Raw genomic sequence first — 18,023 nt, forward strand, 5'->3', positions numbered from 1 at the left:
CCATCAAGTCTGCTCTGCCATTCAATCATGACTGATCTATCTCTCCCTCCTAACCAAATTCTCCTGCCTTCTCCCCGTAAACTCTGACACCTGTACTAATCAAGAATCTATCTATCTATGCCTTAAAAATGTCAACTGACTTGGCCTCCACAGCCTTTTGTGGCAAAGAATTCCACAGATTCACCACCTTCAACCCAGTACCCAGTGCCCCATGAACTGAAACCCATTGCTTCCACACCCAATTGGTGAGAACAGAAGAGATAGCAAATTTACTTAGTGCCCAGATATTACCCATTATTTTTTAATGAAAGCTAGTATCAGTACTGTAGCAAGTAGTTGTACCAAGATTGTGGATATCCATGCAGGATGTGTTTTCCTCACTCTCAGCTACTCTGGCAGGATTTTCTTTCGACTAGGAAAAAAAGTGGACAAGACATAAATTTAAGCAAATATTAAACTAACATTGTATATTCATAACAACACAATATGAATGCAACCTCCTGAACTATAGACTTTAGTTGCATGTTGTAATTGCACTTTTTATTTCAAACAAAATCTCACAGTACCAGATGGTTTAATTATTGATAATTATGTAATATTAAAAATAATACACACAACAGTTCAGAAGAGAGACATTCAAAAATCCATTGAGAAATCTAAATTGCAAAAAATCCCAATCTCTGGTGGTTTTTACATAATTTTTCAGATCTCCCGGAACTTGCTAGCCTTGTACAAAGACATAATTACAATGCTTATATGTACATAACTACTGGCCAAGAGCACACAGCCAATATCAGAAGTAACCCATTTCAGAATGACTTGATCCAGAAATAACAGACTTGTCAAAGAGAGCTATCTACATTCACAGATGCAAGTGGGGCAGCACTTTACTCCAGCAATTCAAAATTACATTTAAGAATGAGGGGATGCTGCACATCTACTCTCCAGAATCAGCTAAATGGAGACTAATTGTGTAATAATGTAAAAGTAATTAGCATGTCCACGTATATACATTTGATTTAGTGCGTTACTATTGTTTAATATGGCATTCACATTCATTGTTAAAACTGGTTACTGAGAAAAGTGCTACATATTGCCTAATCAAGGTATGATCAATCAAATGACCATGTAGAAAACAATTGTGGAATCAGTGGAGCTGAACTGAAGAATGGTGCTGTGAGAAGATAAGGATGATATGTTTACTAATCAAACATCAAAGATGAATAGTTGTGTTCAAGAAGGAACTGCAGATGCTGGAAAATCGAAGGTACACAAAAATGCTGGAGAAACTCACATCACATCACAGAAACTCCTTCGCTCCATAGATGCTGCTGCACCCGCTGAGTTTCTCCATCATTTTTGTGTACCATCAAAGATGAATAGATCTTTCAGGCAATGGCCATATGAGATTTCAAAGTTGATTAAAGGCACAAACAAGTTTTAAGTACACTTGTGAAATGTGAAGTGTAACCAAGTTGGTGAAAGAGACTCACTGGACAGATCAAAAGGGAGAGAAAAGAGAGAGCGCTTGGGTCTGCCTACTTATTTGCACTAGCCTGTTGTTTGATTGTATTGGAAGTGGTCTAAAATTCTCACGGTCAGAGAACCAGAGCTTCAATCAATCTTAATGCATGCCAAAAGAAACCTATGAGGACTGGCCATCTCAGTGAGTAATAATAAGTCTCAACATTTCTAGAGTTGTGACAACAAATACAGTCAATTAGTTTAACATGGTATTGGGCTCTTGATTATTTAAAAGCAAAATTTGGGGGGGGGAATTTAACTTTAGAGATACAGCCTGGAATCAGGTCCTTTCGCCCACCTAGTACGCGCCAACCAGTGCTCACCCCGTACACCAACACTAAATCACACACTAGGGACAATTTACACTTTAGAGAAGCCAATTAACCTATAAACCTGTACATCTTTGGGATGTGTGAGGAAACCGGAGCACCTGGAGAAAACCCACGTGGTCACAGGGAAACCATAGAAACTCCGAACAGTCAGCATCCGTAGTCAGGATCAGACCCGGGTCTCTGGCGCAGTAAGGCAGTAACTCTACCATTGCGCCACTGTGCTACCCACCTATCTATGTTCTTCAGAGATACTGTCTGACCCGCTGAGTTACTTCAGCACTTTGTGTCATTTTTGTGTTACTTTTCAGTTTAAAGTTGTGCCACCTGCTACTATTTTGCCAAAGTGCAAAATGGGATAAAGTGATGTCCTATGGGATACATCACATGTAAAGTATAAGGGAAGTTAGTATAAGTGGGTGTGTATCCAGATGGGGCACAGGGAAGTGAAGGGAGGAAAACAAAATGGGGTTGCTTTTTGGTTTGGTGACCTAAAATTGGAGAACTCAATATTCATACTGTTGGGTTGTAAGCTACCCAAGCAGAATCTGAGGTGGTGTTCCTCCAGTTTGTATTTTTCCATGCTCTGGCAATGGAAGAGGCCCAGGACAGAAAGGTCTGTTTGGAAATATAATGAGGAGATAAAATGGTTAGCAACTAGCAGCAGGCCTTAGCAGACTGAACGCAAGTGTTTGACGAAACGGTTTCACCAATGTTTCACCAATGGTTTCACCAACGAAAAGGAAGCCAATCTGGAGCACTCAATGATAAGGTGCTTACCTTTCACCCCACTGGCCTCTACATCCAACACATCATTCTCCAACATTTCTGCCAACTGCAACATTTGTCCCACCACTTGTCAGATCTTCCCATCCCCACCCCATTTCTGCTTTCCAGAGTCCACTCTCTTCACAACTGCTTGGTTCACTATACCACCAAAAACACCCACTCCACAGGTATTCCTGTAACTGCAGGAGATGCAAAACCTGTCCCTATTTCTCCTTCCTCACATCAATCCAGGGACTCCAGCAGTCTTTCCAGGCGAAACAGAAGTTCACATGTATCCAACCTCATCTACTGCTTCTTTGACATCGGCGAGATCAAGCATAGATTCGACTGCCATTTCGCTGAATACCATGTTTGGTTCGCCCTCTGGATCTTCCGGTTGCTTGGGTAGCAACCGGAAAATCCAGAGGGCGAACCAAACATATCCTTCCCATTCCCATACTGACCTTTCCGTACTGGGCTTCCTCCGTTGCTAGAGTGAGGTTACACACAACTGGACCTCAAGTTCCACTTGGGTAGCCCACAACACAATGGTATGAGCATTGAATTCTCCAATTTTAGGTAATTAACCAAAGAATAACCTCTGGCTTTACATTTCACATTTCTCGTCACCTTATCTCACAGTCCTTTGTCTTTTTATCTCTGGGTTTTATCCATCTATCTGCCAATCAGACCCCCTCATCTGTATCCAGAGGGTGACACATATGATGACCTATAGAACAACAACAAATTAATTTGTTGTAAACCACTGATAGTGTGATAAGAACTTTGTGCCTTTCTGTATAAACCAGCATCTACAATTCCTTGTATCTTCTCTATATATGCCGTTCTGCTTTGACACTATGCTGTGCAATGAATGAATGAATGAATAAATGTATTGGCCAAGTATTCACATACAAGGAATTTGTCTTGGTGCTCTGCCCGCAAGTGACAACGTAACATACAGTGACAGTTAGGAATAACACATAAAACATTAAACATTAAACACAAGCACAGAATATTGCCACATTGAAACAGCCCAATTCCACTCATTTATGTCAATATTCATCCATGAAGTACCTAACTTAATTCCATCCTTCTTTGCTCATTCTGTAAATATTCTCTTACATGTAGCTATCTAATTTATTTTTTAAAAGAAGTTGTAGTTGAAAATTGAAGCATGGAGATATGAACATAAGATCATAGAAAGTGGAAAATACGGGTCTGCTCTTCCTCACTCTTTCCTATGCCCTAAAGTGTAAACAGACCCAATTCTGAAAAACTCAAGGCTATCCGTTTAGATGGGGAGGAAGAAACAAAAGGGACAAAAGTGAGACTTGGGCTGGCGGCTCAGTCACTCAAGTCTGTTGTGCTGGCAGCTCATTCACTCACGGCTGGTGGGCTCGCAGTTGACTCACGGCTATTCCTTGAAATTCCATTTCAAGCAGGGTGCAAGGGCACCAAATTCAAGTGCAGTTTCATACCATTTCAAGCAGGGTGCAAGGCCACTAACGACAGCGAGTCGTGACCTCTCCCTCCCCCATCTTGCAGAGACTGAGCCACGCCCACACTTCTGGGTTGTATAGTCCCTCCCACCAGAAGGGGCGTGACCTTCATGAAGTGATTCACAGGAGAGAGAATCTCAACATTTTTTAAACACTAATAACTCTTTTATTTTTCATCGATGGGTAAAATCCTCGGCACCTGATGAGTGGAGGGGGACTCCGAGTAAGATGACCAAAAAATCACAGCCGTACGTGGTAGCGTATTTTCTAAAATCAATATAAAGCGCAAACAGGAAGTGGTCCAGATTAGACTTTTAATTATATAGAAGGCAAGGCAGCTCTAAATAGGCAAGGCAGCTCTAATTAGGCAAGGCAGCTTGCTTTAGCACCTTCAGGAGAGAGAATCCCAACATTTAAAAAAAAACTAATAACTCTTTTATTTTTTATCGATGGGAAAAATCCTCTTGTCATAGAATCATAGAATCATAGAAAGTAGGTGCGAGAGTAGACCATCAGGTCCGTCGAGCCCGCACCGCCATTCACTCATGGCTGAACACTAAACAGACACACTTACCCACAAACAGTAGACACAAGACACAGAACACAAGACACTACCCTCCCCTCTATACCGCTATCACCCCTCTCCACCCCAAGAACCGCGTGATCTCCTGGGGGAGGCAAAAAAACGGATAAAAACCCAGGTCCAATTCGGGAAAAAAATCCGGGAAATTCCTCTCCGACCCCAATCCAGGCGATCGACACTTGTCCAGGAGATCACTCAGGTCTACTATACTAACCATACCTAGGTCCATATCCCTGCCCTCTCCCCGTAGCCCCTTATCCCCTTGGCAGCTAAAAAACCATCTATTTTTGACTTAAATAAATTTAACGTTTCTGCTTCCACTGCTCCCTGGGGCAGTGAATTCCACAAACTAACCACCCTCTGGGTGAAGAAGTTCTTCCTCATCTCAGTTTTAAAAGAGCCCCCCCTCACTCTGCAACTATGTCCCCTAGTTCTAGCCTCCCCGATCATTGGGAACATCCTCGGTGCATCCACCCGATCAAGGCCCCTCACGATCTTATACGTTTCAATGAGATCGCCTCTCATTCTTCTAAACTCCAAAGAGTAGAGTCCCAGCTTACTTAACCTTTCCTCATATGTCAATCCCCTCATTGCAGGAATTAATCTTGTAAACCTTCGCTGCACTGCCTCCAGGGCTAGTACATCCTTTCTTAAGCATGGACCCCAGAACTGTACACAGTATTCCAAATGTGGTCTCACTAATACCGTGTACAGCGCATTTAGATAAAGCACTTTCAGATGATTTTTACTACCCTTCCTTCCGTTTTTGCCCCTTTTACATCTAGAGCTTTATCTTCACACATTCTGGATCCTCCTGTCACATTTTGATTTTCCGCTTCCCTAGCCTCCCTTAGCTCACTATACCCTTACTAAATCACTGTACCTTTAACCAAAAAGCAGAAATGCTAACCTGAGGTTGCACCCAATCAGCTGCTTCCTCTAGTCTGCTCCCACCAATCAGCGGCTTCCCCAGAAACCCTCCCTATGGAGTGTGGAACGTCACGGGATTTGGTAAGCTCTGACCCTCCACCGCTGTCTCCAACGGTCCTGGGTCTCCGCGAGAACAAGCCCCGTGCCCGATTCAAGCCCTCACCGCTCTGACCCTCCACCGCTGTCTCCAACGGTCCTGGGTCTCCGCGAGAACAAGCCCCGTGCCCGATTCAAGCCCTCACCGCTCTGACCCTCCACCGCTGTCTCCAACGGTCCTGGGTCTCCGCGAGAACAAGCCCCGTGCCCGATTCAAGCCCTCACCGCTCTGACCCTCCACCGCTGTCTCCAACGGTCCTGGGTCTCCGCGAGAACAAGCCCCGTGCCCGATTCAAGCCCTCACCGCTCTGACCCTCCACCGCTGTCTCCAACGGTCCTGGGTCTCCGCGAGAACAAGCCCCGTGCCCGATTCAAGCCCTCACCGCTCTGACCCTCCACCGCTGTCTCCAACGGTCCTGGGTCTCCGCGAGAACAAGCCCCGTGCCCGATTCAAGCCCTCACCGCTCTGACCCTCCACCGCTGTCTCCAACGGTCCTGGGTCTCCGCGAGAACAAGCCCCGTGCCCGATTCAAGCCCTCACCGCTCTGACCCTCCACCGCTGTCTCCAACGGTCCTGGGTCTCCGCGAGAACAAGCCCCGTGCCCGATTCAAGCCCTCACCGCTCTGACCCTCCACCGCTGTCTCCAACGGTCCTGGGTCTCCGCGAGAACAAGCCCCGTGCCCGATTCAAGCCCTCACCGCTCTGACCCTCCACCGCTGTCTCCAACGGTCCTGGGTCTCCGCGAGAACAAGCCCCGTGCCCGATTCAAGCCCTCACCGCTCTGACCCTCCACCGCTGTCTCCAACGGTCCTGGGTCTCCGCGAGAACAAGCCCCGTGCCCGATTCAAGCCCTCACCGCTCTGACCCTCCACCGCTGTCTCCAACGGTCCTGGAGCTTGGTGTGAGACCTTGTGCTGGTTGCAAACGGGACATGCGTTGACAAACTCCCGAGTGTCTTCCTCCAGCGATGCCCACCAGAACCTCCGTAGCACCATCTCCTTGGTCCGCTAAATGCCGGGATGACAGGTGAGTCGAGAGCTGTGGGCCCACTGACGGACGTCGGACCGCAGGGCAGAAACCACAAACAGGCGATCAGGAGGGCATGCGCTGGGTCCCGGCTGGTTCTCCAAGGCCACCTTGACCTTCTCCTCCACTTCCCAGGTGAGGGAGGCAACCCTGTGCGAGGACGAGAGGATGGTCTTGGGGCCAGAGGCAGGCTCCTCCTTCGCCAAGAACTGTCGAGAGAGGGCATCGGGCTTCACGAATACCAAGCTGTTCGGGTTAAGTTTGTTCAACTGATAATTGAAATGTGATAAGCCGTACTCTCTTCTCACTGTTACCACAGTAGATGTTGTCCTGCGTAGCAGAGGGGGACTCTGAGTAAGATGGCCAAAAATCACAGCCGTAAGTGGCAGCGTTTTTTCTCAAATCAATATACAGAACAGGAAGTGGTCAAGATCAGACTTTTAGTAATATAGATTGTAAATCTAAATTAAATGAATAACACTCAAATCAGCTAACTTTAAAACAAAAATGCATGAAACACTAAATGGATGGTAAAACCTTATAAACAAAGAAAGTCCTGACATTTACTTCAGCATCATGAATTTTTGCATATTATTTGCAAGTACCTGCAAGAGCTCTGCTGTATTCCCTTTAATTTTCTCAGTGTTCATATCACTGTGCTCCAAATAATCTCTCTCAGGGAGATTTGACATTTTGTTGGAATTCCTGTTGTTGCAACCTGGGGATTTAAAAAGAGAAACTAGGTGCTAGAAATCTGAATAGAAATAATACATTGAGAAATATTAATCAAATATTAAACTACAAACAGATAGTAAATGGTGAATGGGCAAAATTGCAAATACTGGCTTTAATCTCCCTATTCAACACCAATGCAGGAGAGCCATCACAGATCAAGCTGCAGTTGCTGAAGAAGTAGTTCCTTTTCACCTTCTTATGGACAATTATAGATAAATAATAAATATTACATTCCACAAGAATGTATTGTTTTTAAAATGGATCGCTGTCGGCAATGGTGAACTCAACAATGAAAGAGAGTACTTTCTAAATATTGAAAACTGAAATGTTAGTAAATGTCAGATGTGGAAATGCTTGTAGATAACAGCAATGTATTTAGCTATACAAGAAACTCCTCAGATAACGAGGTACACCACACCCACTTTCAGGATGATAGGCACAACAGCCAGACGAGAGAAGATAAACAGTGAGTCAAGCGGGGGAGAGGGGGAGGGGGGGAGAGAGGGAGAGGAGAGGGGGAGAGGAGAGGGGGAGTGGAGAGGGGGAGAGGGGAGGGTAGTGGGGAGAGGGGAGGGGAGAGGGGAGAAGAGGAGGGGTGAGAGGTGGAGGGGTGAGAGGGGGAGTGGAGGGGGGTAGAGGGGAGGGGGGTAGAGGGGAGGGGGAGAGAGGGGGGTAGAGGTGGGGGGGGAGAAGAGGGGAGAGAGGGGGTAGAGGTGGGGGGGGGGGAGAGGAGAGAGGGGAGGGAGTGGGGGAGAGTAGAGGGAAGAGAGGGGAGGAGAGAGGAGGGGGGTAGAGATGAGGGGGATAGAGAGGAGAGGGGAGAGAGGGGGAGGGAGGAGGGGAGGAGGTGAGAAGAGTAGGGGGGAGAGGTGTAGGGGAGCCGGGCGAGTGAGTGGGCTGCGATAATGCAGAGAGAGAGAGAACAGAGCCAGACTCTCTGGAAACCCGGAGTGGGTAGCAGCAGGGGGGGGGGGGGGGGTCGGAAGGAGCAGGATAGGAGCGGCAGGAGCGGTTAGCAGCGGGTGGGAGGGGGCGGGGGAGGGGCGTGAGAAGAAAGTTCTTCATCAGACCTCGGGATCTGCAGAACTTGCTCGTTCTTTCTGCGCCTTTTGAAGAACGGGGGGGAGGGAGGAAAGGATGGTGACATAACTCGTTGAACACAGTGTGCCTGCACGCTAACAGCAGCTGCTTTAATCCAGATTAAAACAAATTAAAACACTTTCTTTGATTTTAAAACTATTTTAGTAAAAATGAAATAATGAACCAAATATTCAGATGAAGGAAATTTTGAAATCATGACATAAATCTCTACTGGAATATGTAAAAATGTCTCCGTTACCGCGCCGGGTTTTGGAGGAGATGTGAAAGAGAAACAAACTAACGAAGAGAGTTTTAATAGTTACTAGACTAAGTAGGATCCGTTGGGTCCCAGCATCACACAGGAGGGCTGGTCCCCCAACGCAATATTCGACCTCTCCACCAATTCCAATATTGGTGGCCAGTAGGGGGGGGGGGGGGGGGCTTTCTGGAGTGCTAGTATGGGTGTTGTGGGCTGAAGGGCTGGTTTCCAGAGGGTTAGTATGGACATTGTGGGCCGAATGACTCACTCACTCACAGCTGGTGGGCTGGCAGTTGACTCACAGCTATTCCTTGAAATTCCATTTCAAGCAGGGTGCAAGGCCACCAATTTCAAGTGCAGTTTCATACCACTTCAAGCAGGGTGCAAGGCCACTAAAGACAGCGAGTCGTGACCTCTCCCCCCTCCATCTTGCAGAGACTGAGCCAAGCCCACACTTCTGGGTTGTATAGTCCCTCCCCCCACCAGAAGGGACATGGCCTTCATGGCATGATTGACAGGAGAGAAAATCTCAACATTTTTTAAACACTAATAACTCTTTTATTTTTCATCGAAGGGAAAAATCCTCTGCACCTGATGTGCCGAGGGGGACTCTGAGTAAGATGGCCAAAAATCACAGCCGTACATGGTAGTGTTTTTTCTAAAATCAATATAAAACGCAAACAGGAAGTGGTCAAGATTAGACTTAATTATATAGAAGGCAAGGCAACTTTAATTTGGCAAGGCAACTTTAATTAGGCAAGGCAACTATAATTAGGCAACACAGCTTTAGTATTTCCAAACCAAAAGCAACACAGCTTTAGCATTTCCAAACCAAAGTTTAGTCTAAAACCAATAAAATAGTCACCCTTGATGTGTCATCAGGTCAGGTCGGGGGGAGTTCCCTCCGCCACGGGTACCATGTAATCCTGTGCTACCTGCTCCATGGTCGGATAGTCGGCGACTAAACCGTATCCCCCACTTGGATTGCCAGGTGAGGAGGGGGCTGTGAACCCCCAGCACGACCAAAAACAAGGCCTGTCAATGGGCGGATGACTTCCTAACGAGCCAACAGCCATCCACACTTCATAGAAACATAGAAAATAGGTGCAGGAGTAGGCCATTCGGCCCTTCGAGCCTGCACCGCCATTCAATATGATCATGGCTGATCATCCAACTCAGTATCCCATCCCTGCCTTCTCTCCATACCCTCTGATCCCTTTAGCCACAAGGGCCACATCTAACTCTCTTAAATATAGCCAATGAACTGGCCTCAACAACCTTCTGTAGCAGAGAAGTTGCAATCACTGTCGTACATAGCAGTGTAAGGAATGCCCATCAGAAACCAGCACTACTGCGTTGCTAATGTTTTGAATGATTTAATAATAATATAATAATAATAATAATAATAATAATAATAATAATAATAATAATAATAATAATAATAATAATAATAATAATAATAATAATAAATGGTGTATCTGGCATTGCTCTAGTATACACATCATAAAAAGGAAACAGAAGAACTGGAATTGAGGTAGTTGGAGTGAGTTTTTCCAGTAATGTGGATAAGAGCAAACTGATAACATCATTTTAAAAGGGTAGTGGAGATGCTTTTTCCATTTGAGAGAGGCCAAACAAAAAAGTAAAAATAGTCACTAACATACCAAAAGGATTTTTTTTTAATAAACCTCTTAGAATGGCTAACAAGTGCAACTCACAATTACACAGGAAATAATAGGCAAATAGTAGTTGCATTTAAAAGACCAAGTAAACACAGGAGGGAGAAAAGAAGGAACAAAATATACATGGACATTTAGGTCCTTGAGCATGTTCTGCCCTCAATAGGGTTAAAATTAATCTGTCTACCATTTTCACACAATCTATAATACCTTTAGTTCTCAAAAACCCATTCAACTCAAATTTAAAATTGACCCTGCATCAATTGCCATTCATGAGTGCGTTTCAAATTTTTACCTTCCTCGTAATGTAGAAGCTTTGCTTAACTTCACTTCCGAAAGGCCTGGTTTTAATATTTATACTATGGCACTGGTCCTAGATTCCCAACAGGCAGTTATTTTCTCATACAAATTTTTTTCCATGATGATGTGAAAAGTTCTAACAAATTACCCTGTAAACCAAACCCAAGAAAATACAACCCTGAATTGTTCCAGATTCAGAAAACATATAATAAACATAATGATAAAATATGAAGTGCAAAACTTACTGAAAGAATCAAGTTCTTGGAAAGTTGGTTTGGACACATTGGAACCCTAAGAAAAATAACACTCCAGATAAATAAATAATAAGTAAAGCATTTTTTCTTTTAGCAACAAAATAAGTGATTAATTCCAACATGTGCACTCAGCTTATGACTGAAGTGCAGGACCTATGTTCACATACCAAACTAAATGTTAATTCCTCATCAGGAACAGGGGTTAGTAACAAACAACTATAATCAAAAGTGGTTATATTTATCTTGAAAATATGCTGATTATTCTAAAACCAATAAAATAGTAACCCTTGTATATCTCAAATGCATATCTCAAAAATGTTTTCAGCAACAGGTTGATGGCATGAACAATTTTTTAACCCTTTTTTAATGTTGGTTTCCTCGAAACATTGTGGTTATCCAAGTATGCAATTCAATAAATTCTTTCATCCTACACTGGCCATGCTTCATATACAAATTTGTTCAACAATTGCTGGCAGATAATCTCTCTATTAGGTTCAACACAGACAAGCTCCAAAATATCCACCTTGTGTTACACCTTGTGTGTTTTGATCAAATACCTCAACTATTTTAAACATTCAGAATTAAAGACGTGAATTGTTACTTTTTCAAACTTTTTTTGCCTATCTTCGAGTTCTCCGTCTCTCATAAAACATTAGCACATTGAGCTTTTATTCATTTTTAATTCAAAGAAATAAAAAATATCTTCTCAAGTAAAGAAATATAGAGCATTCCAATTTCAGGAAGCAGACTTAAGTAATAGAATTTAATTGTGCGCGAGCTGCAGTACCTCAAAGGTTCCATGATTATTTGATAAACAGGAATGATGTTTCTGGGATTTTTTCAATCTTCCTTCTTAGCATAAAAGAAAGAAAAACCTTAGAAATGGAAATTATTTGTTGCAATTGCTACACGATTCGCGCACGATTGGCAGCCTCACCAACATTCTGTCCGTTTTTTCGTCTTTTTTTTGTGTGTTTTAAAAGTTTGTGTAACTGTCTCTGGTTTGTTTTATGTGAGGGGAGGGGGTGGGGGAGGGGGAAACTTTTTTTTCCTAGTCTCTTACCTTGCTGGAGATATGATTGCTTTCTGGGTCGTATCTCCGGTCGCTCTGCGGCCTAACATCGATGGAGGTGGAGGCCTCCTCGGATTAACTTTGAGCCCCACCGCGGATGTGGAATTAACATCGGAGCCGATCCCTTGCCTGGAATCGCTTCAACCGCGACCTGCAGACTTTACCATCGAGAGTTCGCAGTCTCGGGAGAGGCCGAGTCGAGAGCTCTAAAGATGCAGAGGTTCGACCAGGCCTGACCCGGGGTCCGATCGCTGGCGCGTGGGAGCTGACATCCTCCCGATGCAGGGGCTAATCGCCCCAATGCGGAGGGCCCAAACACCGCCGGCTACGGGAGTCAAATGGTCCCGTCAATGGAGGGCTCGAGGCCCTCCTTTGGAGAGCAAAGATGGTAAGATATTGAACTGTGGTTGATGTTTATGTTAACATTTATATTGTGTGTTCCGTTGCTTTTTATTTGTATGACTGACTTGGCAAATGAAATTCCTCGTATATGTTGCAAAACATACTTGGCTAATAAAATATTATTGTGATTGATTGATTGTGATTTTGATTGAATGATAGAACATCAGATTTTAAAAAAATTATTTACCACCTTTTGTTTTATTTCTCATTTTCCATTTGTGGTTATCTTCCCAATCATTGCAACTTTCTTCATCTCCGTTGTCCATGCAGTAGTTACTCGAAGTTGAACCAAGGGCCTTCTTATCATTTTGATCTTCATCAGAACCACTGCTGATTTACAATATAAACCATAAGGGAGTAGTTTGTTAAAGGGTAGAGGTGCACAAACATATTTAGACTGAAACAGAAATAAGACCATCCAATAAAAATAGAACATCTATACTTCTAAAAATTTCTGTCTGATTTGCAGTACTACAAAATACAGGGGAAAAAACCCACAACCGTGGTAGAAAAAGTAGTTATCAAGGTGATTAAGCAAGGATTTCTCATTATTATGCTGTCACAAAATATTAGCAGAAATAAGGGACTGAGAACAAAAACAGCATATTTTAGAGGGCAACTTAATGTACAATCACGATAATAGACACAAGATTATCGGGAATATGTCTAAAACAATTAAGAAAGCATGGTAGTAGAGGGAAGAAAGTACAGATTGTCCGAAGAAAACATCATGGAAAGATGCACGTACCACCAAATTGAAGAACAGCTTTAACCTCAGTTAGCAAACTCTTGAACAGACTTCTCATAAACTAAAGATGTATTCCTGATCTCCCAATCGTCTTTGTTGCAAATCTGCAATTTCTCTGTAGCTACTGTATAAAACTACATTATGTACTGTTTCCTTTTGCCTTTTGCACTACCTTTTATACTCACATATAGTTTTATTGTATTCCTGTATGGTATTATTTGCCTTGACATCATGGAAAACAAAGTTTTTCACTGTATTTTGGTACATGACAATAATAAATCAATACCAATACCAAGATAAATGTTAATTTGATTATGATTTAATTTTAGATGTATTTTTGTTGTCATTTGTATCAAGGTACAGTGATATAGACAATAGACAACAGACAATAGACAATAGGTACAGGAGTAGGCCATTCGGCCCTTTGAGCCAGCGCCGCCATTCAATTCCTGATCATCCACAATCAGTACCAGATATGCTTTGTTTTGCATGCCATCTATCAGATCAGTTAATACTATACATAAATACATTCATGTCAAACTCAAGTACAATAGATAGAGAATAAGGGAAGATACAGAATGCAAAATATAGTCAAGAGAGTCAAGAGTGCTTTATTCTCACATGTACCGAAAATAAACAATGAAATTCTTACTTGCAGCAGCACAACAGGTTTGTAAACACAGTAATCCATAGATAATGTAATAAACAAATATTAAAAGGTTAAATAAATAAAAATAAAAAAAACAGTCTACCTTCGTTATTATGGACCCACAGATTTTGGTTGTAGCGGACTGAGCTCATCTCACAGTAATCAGACACTAACAGCCTTTTTAAGAACATAGGCTGTTAGTTACACTGAGGGAGTCCATCGAAATTGACAGGCAATAAGCGAGTTCGGTATTCCGACAAAATAAAAGGAATCATAGGATTTGTCAAAGGTCATTCACCATAAAGAAAAAGCGAACGAAGCGCTGGCTGCATAAACTGTGTATAAATTCTTATCTTTATTCATCATTTATGTGTAAAAATATATTTAATCTGAGGGATGGGGGTGCCAGGTAGCAGGAGAGCGGGATGTAGAGAGACGGGGGCAGATGCGAGTGGGAGACAGGGGAGAGTGCCCACAGACCCGCGCCTCATCCGCAGCCAGGATCGTGCCCGAGTCCCCGGCGCCGCAAGCGTTCCCGAACCGCCACTGGATCCCTCACCCCCCCCCCCACCCCCACCCCCGAGTGTCCCATTCCCGCCCAGGGGGAGGCCGGAGACGTCCGGGGCAACCCCGGATGAATGGGACCCGGAGCAGTGGTGGCCCCAGGCATGGAGGAGAGGTCACAGCTTTCCACCATGCACGAGTTTGACTATGAGTAAGATCAAAATGTACTTAAACAAGAAGAACAAGTTTCGATGAATATCTTACTGTTTTTACTACTACAATAAAGAAACTATTAATTAAAAGACTGGGTTTGGAAGATTTATCTTTCGATGGCATTGAATGTCTTATGGAGAGCTCGTGAATGCGTATCGATTATCTCCTAAACCCATCTTCAATCATAGTGACTTAAAGGAGGAATCCTTGAAACAATATAAAAATTTGTCACTATATCTAGAGTCGAAAGCTACCTTACAGCCAGGAGGTAGAAGATTGGTCCCATGGAAGAGGGACAGAAGATTGGGTTGGATCTCTGGAGAGAGATTACTGCTAGAAGACTGGTTCCATAGAAGCAGAACTGAAGACTGGTTCTATAGAAGAGGAACTGAAGAACACAATCATCCCCTACAAACTGGTTACCAAACTCGCAGAACTGGGTCTCTGCGCATCCCTCTGCAACTGGATCCTCGACTTCCTCATCCACAGACCACAGTCTGTTCGTATTGGTGGAAATGTGTCAGCCTCGATAACAATCAGCACGGGAGCACCTCAAGGCTGCGTGCTCAGCCCCCTGCTGTACTCACTCTATACCCATGACTGCGTAGCCAACCACAGTGCGAACTCCATCATCAAGTTCGCTGACGACACCACTGTTGTGGGACGTATCACTGATGGGGATGAGTCAGAGTACAGAAGAGAGATCGAGCAACTGTCCATATGGTGCCAGCGCAATAACCTGGCCCTCAACACCAGCAAAACCAAGGAACTGATTGTGGACTTTGGAAGGAGTAGGAGGGGTACCCACAGCCCCATTTATATCAACGGGTCGATGGTTGAAAGGGTCAAGAACTTCAAATTCCTGGGCGTGCACATCTCTGAAGATCTTTCCTGGTCCGAGAACACTAACGCAATTATCAAAAAAGCTCATCAGCGCCTGAGAAGATTACGGAGAGTTGGTTTGTCAAGGAAGACTCTCTCTAACTTCTACAGGTGCACAGTGGAGAGCATGCTGACCGGTTGCATCGTGGCTTGGTTCGGCAATTTGAGCGCCCTGGAGAGGAAAAGACTACAAAAAGTAGTAAACACTGCCCAGTCCATCATCGGCTCTGACCTTCCTTCCATCGAGGGGATTTATCGCAGTCGCTGCCTCAAAAAGGCTGGCAGTATCATCAAAAACCCACACGATCCTGGCCACACACTCATCTCCCTGCTACCTTCAGGTAGAAGGTACAGGAGCCTGAAGACTGCAACAACCAGGTTTAGGAATAGCTACTTCCCCATAGCCATCAGGCTATTAAACCTGGCTCGGACAAAACTCTGATTATTAATAACCACTTTCTGCTATTTGCACTTTATCAGTTTATTTATTCATGTGTGTATATATTTATATCATGGTATATGGACACATTTATCTGTTTTGTAGTAAATGCCTACTATTTTCTGTGTGCTTAAGCAAAGCAAGAATTTCATTGTCCTATACAGGGACACATGACAATAAACTCACTTGAACTTGAACTTGAAGAGATCTCAGCCAGAGATTGGTTTGGAGCCTACCTGCCGGTAGGTTAATCGACAAAGCCACGCGACTTATCTAAAGATTGAAAACTTCACTGATCGAGAGACAATTCACACTTTACAGACGCATGATAAGGGAATAATGTTTATTGCTAGATAAAGCAAATAAAGTCCGATCAAAGATAGTTCGAGGGTCACCAATGATGTAGATAGTAGTTCAGGACTGCTCTCTAGTTGCGGTAGGATGGTTCAGTTGCCTGATAACATCTGGGAAGAAACTGTCTCTGAATCTGGAGGTGTGCGTTTTCACACGTTTTGCCTGATGGGAGAGGGGAGGAGAGGGAGTGGCCAGGGTGCGACTCATCCTTGATTATGCTGCTGGCCTTGCCGACGCAGTGCAAGGTATAAATTGAGTCAATAGAAGGGAGGTTGTGTGATGGTCTGGGCTGCATCCACAATTTGCTGCAATTTCTTGTGGTCTTGGATGGAGCTGTTCCCAAACTAAGCTATAATGCATCCCTATAAAATGCTTTCTACGGCACATCTGTAGAAGTTGGTGAGGGTTATTGGGGACATGCCAAACTTCCTAAGCCTTCTAAAGAAGTAGAGGCTTGGTGTGCTTTCTTGGTCGTTGCTTCTATTGGGTGGTCCACGAGAAGTTGTTGGTGATATTTACTCCTAGGAATTTGACAGGTAGGGTTGATGTACCACGTGGCCTTCACCTGGTCAATTCTCTTGTGTTCTGCTGTCAAAATCATCGTGTCAACACAACCAGCCAGTTGGAGGCCCTGCACTTCATCACATGAGACAGGCCAATGTATTATGACATGGACTCCATAGTGACAATGTATGTCTGGACCACACTATGATCTAGATATAGCAGTGAGATCCAGGACTGGGCTCCAGTGATCTATCGCAATTAGTTCACATGACATTAGATGAAAGATATTGTCCCGAACATCGGGAAGATCGCCCAGCTATTCTTCAAAATAGTATCACAGAATTTGCATATCTGCCCAAATAATCTAGTATCTCATCCAAAATGATAATGTGGCTTCCCCTCAAAATGCCAGCAAAATGTCAACCTAAATTATGTGCTGAATTCTATGGGTAAATTAATGCTTAAGGATAAATCTTTTTCATACCTGTCAACTCCTTTCTCAACATTTTTCATGAGCTTTATGTTGTTAGAAGTTGCACATCCCAAGTGGCAAGTCTTTGAGCAGTTCTTAACTTCACATTTCATAAGAATTTCAGTCTGCATACAAGAAGAATGTCCCTGTGAAAAATAAATGTTTCCACATGTGAAGTGAGCATCAATTTCCGATCTATCTGCGGGAAACATAAAATGACATCATGTCTGAAATGCAGTGATCAGATACTAAAATCAAGTTGAAAATCATTAAAAAGGTCATATGGAAATTAATGGAAAGTTACATTACATGAGGATTTATAATAAATGTAAGTACACAGGTAAAGTTAATATTCTATTCCACATATGAAGATTTAACTTCTTAACGGAGATTTCAAAATTCTAACCTGAGGGTCTGCCTTTTTGCTGCAGAGATGTTGCCCTTCCTGTTGTTCCAGCATTTCGCCTTTAGGTTGTACAGTGTCCTGAACATCTTCAGCATGTTCAAAGGAGCTGTCTGAACCAAAGATTCCACACTTTTTAAAAGATGGCAAGAAATCTCACATGATCACGTCTGCATGCTACAGTTCCACTTGCATTCTTAATCCCCAAGACCATGTTGTTTGAAATATCGATCCTCGTGCATAATTGATTCCAATCCTGGATTTAACCCGGCACCGTTATCTTGCTAAATCAGAGAATTTAATCCTAATTGTTGC

The 18,023-nt window shown here is 43.6% G+C and overlaps 1 protein-coding gene across 4 annotated transcripts in view; it reads right to left on the reverse strand.

The window, feature by feature from the left end:
- setdb2 (SET domain bifurcated histone lysine methyltransferase 2) overlaps window positions 1-18,023 on the reverse strand; it is an 87,859-nt gene that overhangs the window by 53,368 nt on the left and 16,468 nt on the right. For 3 of the 4 annotated variants that reach the window (XM_033032817.1, XM_033032818.1, XM_033032815.1), the window contains 7 exons: window positions 17,712-17,821; window positions 17,318-17,451; window positions 12,728-12,867; window positions 11,854-11,918; window positions 11,058-11,103; window positions 7,365-7,477; window positions 343-412 (listed from right to left, as the gene is read on the reverse strand). In XM_033032817.1, coding sequence (XP_032888708.1) covers window positions 343-412; window positions 7,365-7,477; window positions 11,058-11,103; window positions 11,854-11,918; window positions 12,728-12,867; window positions 17,318-17,451; window positions 17,712-17,821 — 678 coding nt within the window. The remainder of the gene's footprint in view (window positions 1-342; window positions 413-7,364; window positions 7,478-11,057; window positions 11,104-11,853; window positions 11,919-12,727; window positions 12,868-17,317; window positions 17,452-17,711; window positions 17,822-18,023) is intronic. The other variant, XM_033032816.1, reaches the window with a different exon arrangement.

The sequence above is a fragment of the Amblyraja radiata genome, chromosome 14 (genome assembly GCF_010909765.2).
Source record: "Amblyraja radiata isolate CabotCenter1 chromosome 14, sAmbRad1.1.pri, whole genome shotgun sequence".
NCBI classification, from domain to species: domain Eukaryota; kingdom Metazoa; phylum Chordata; class Chondrichthyes; order Rajiformes; family Rajidae; genus Amblyraja; species Amblyraja radiata.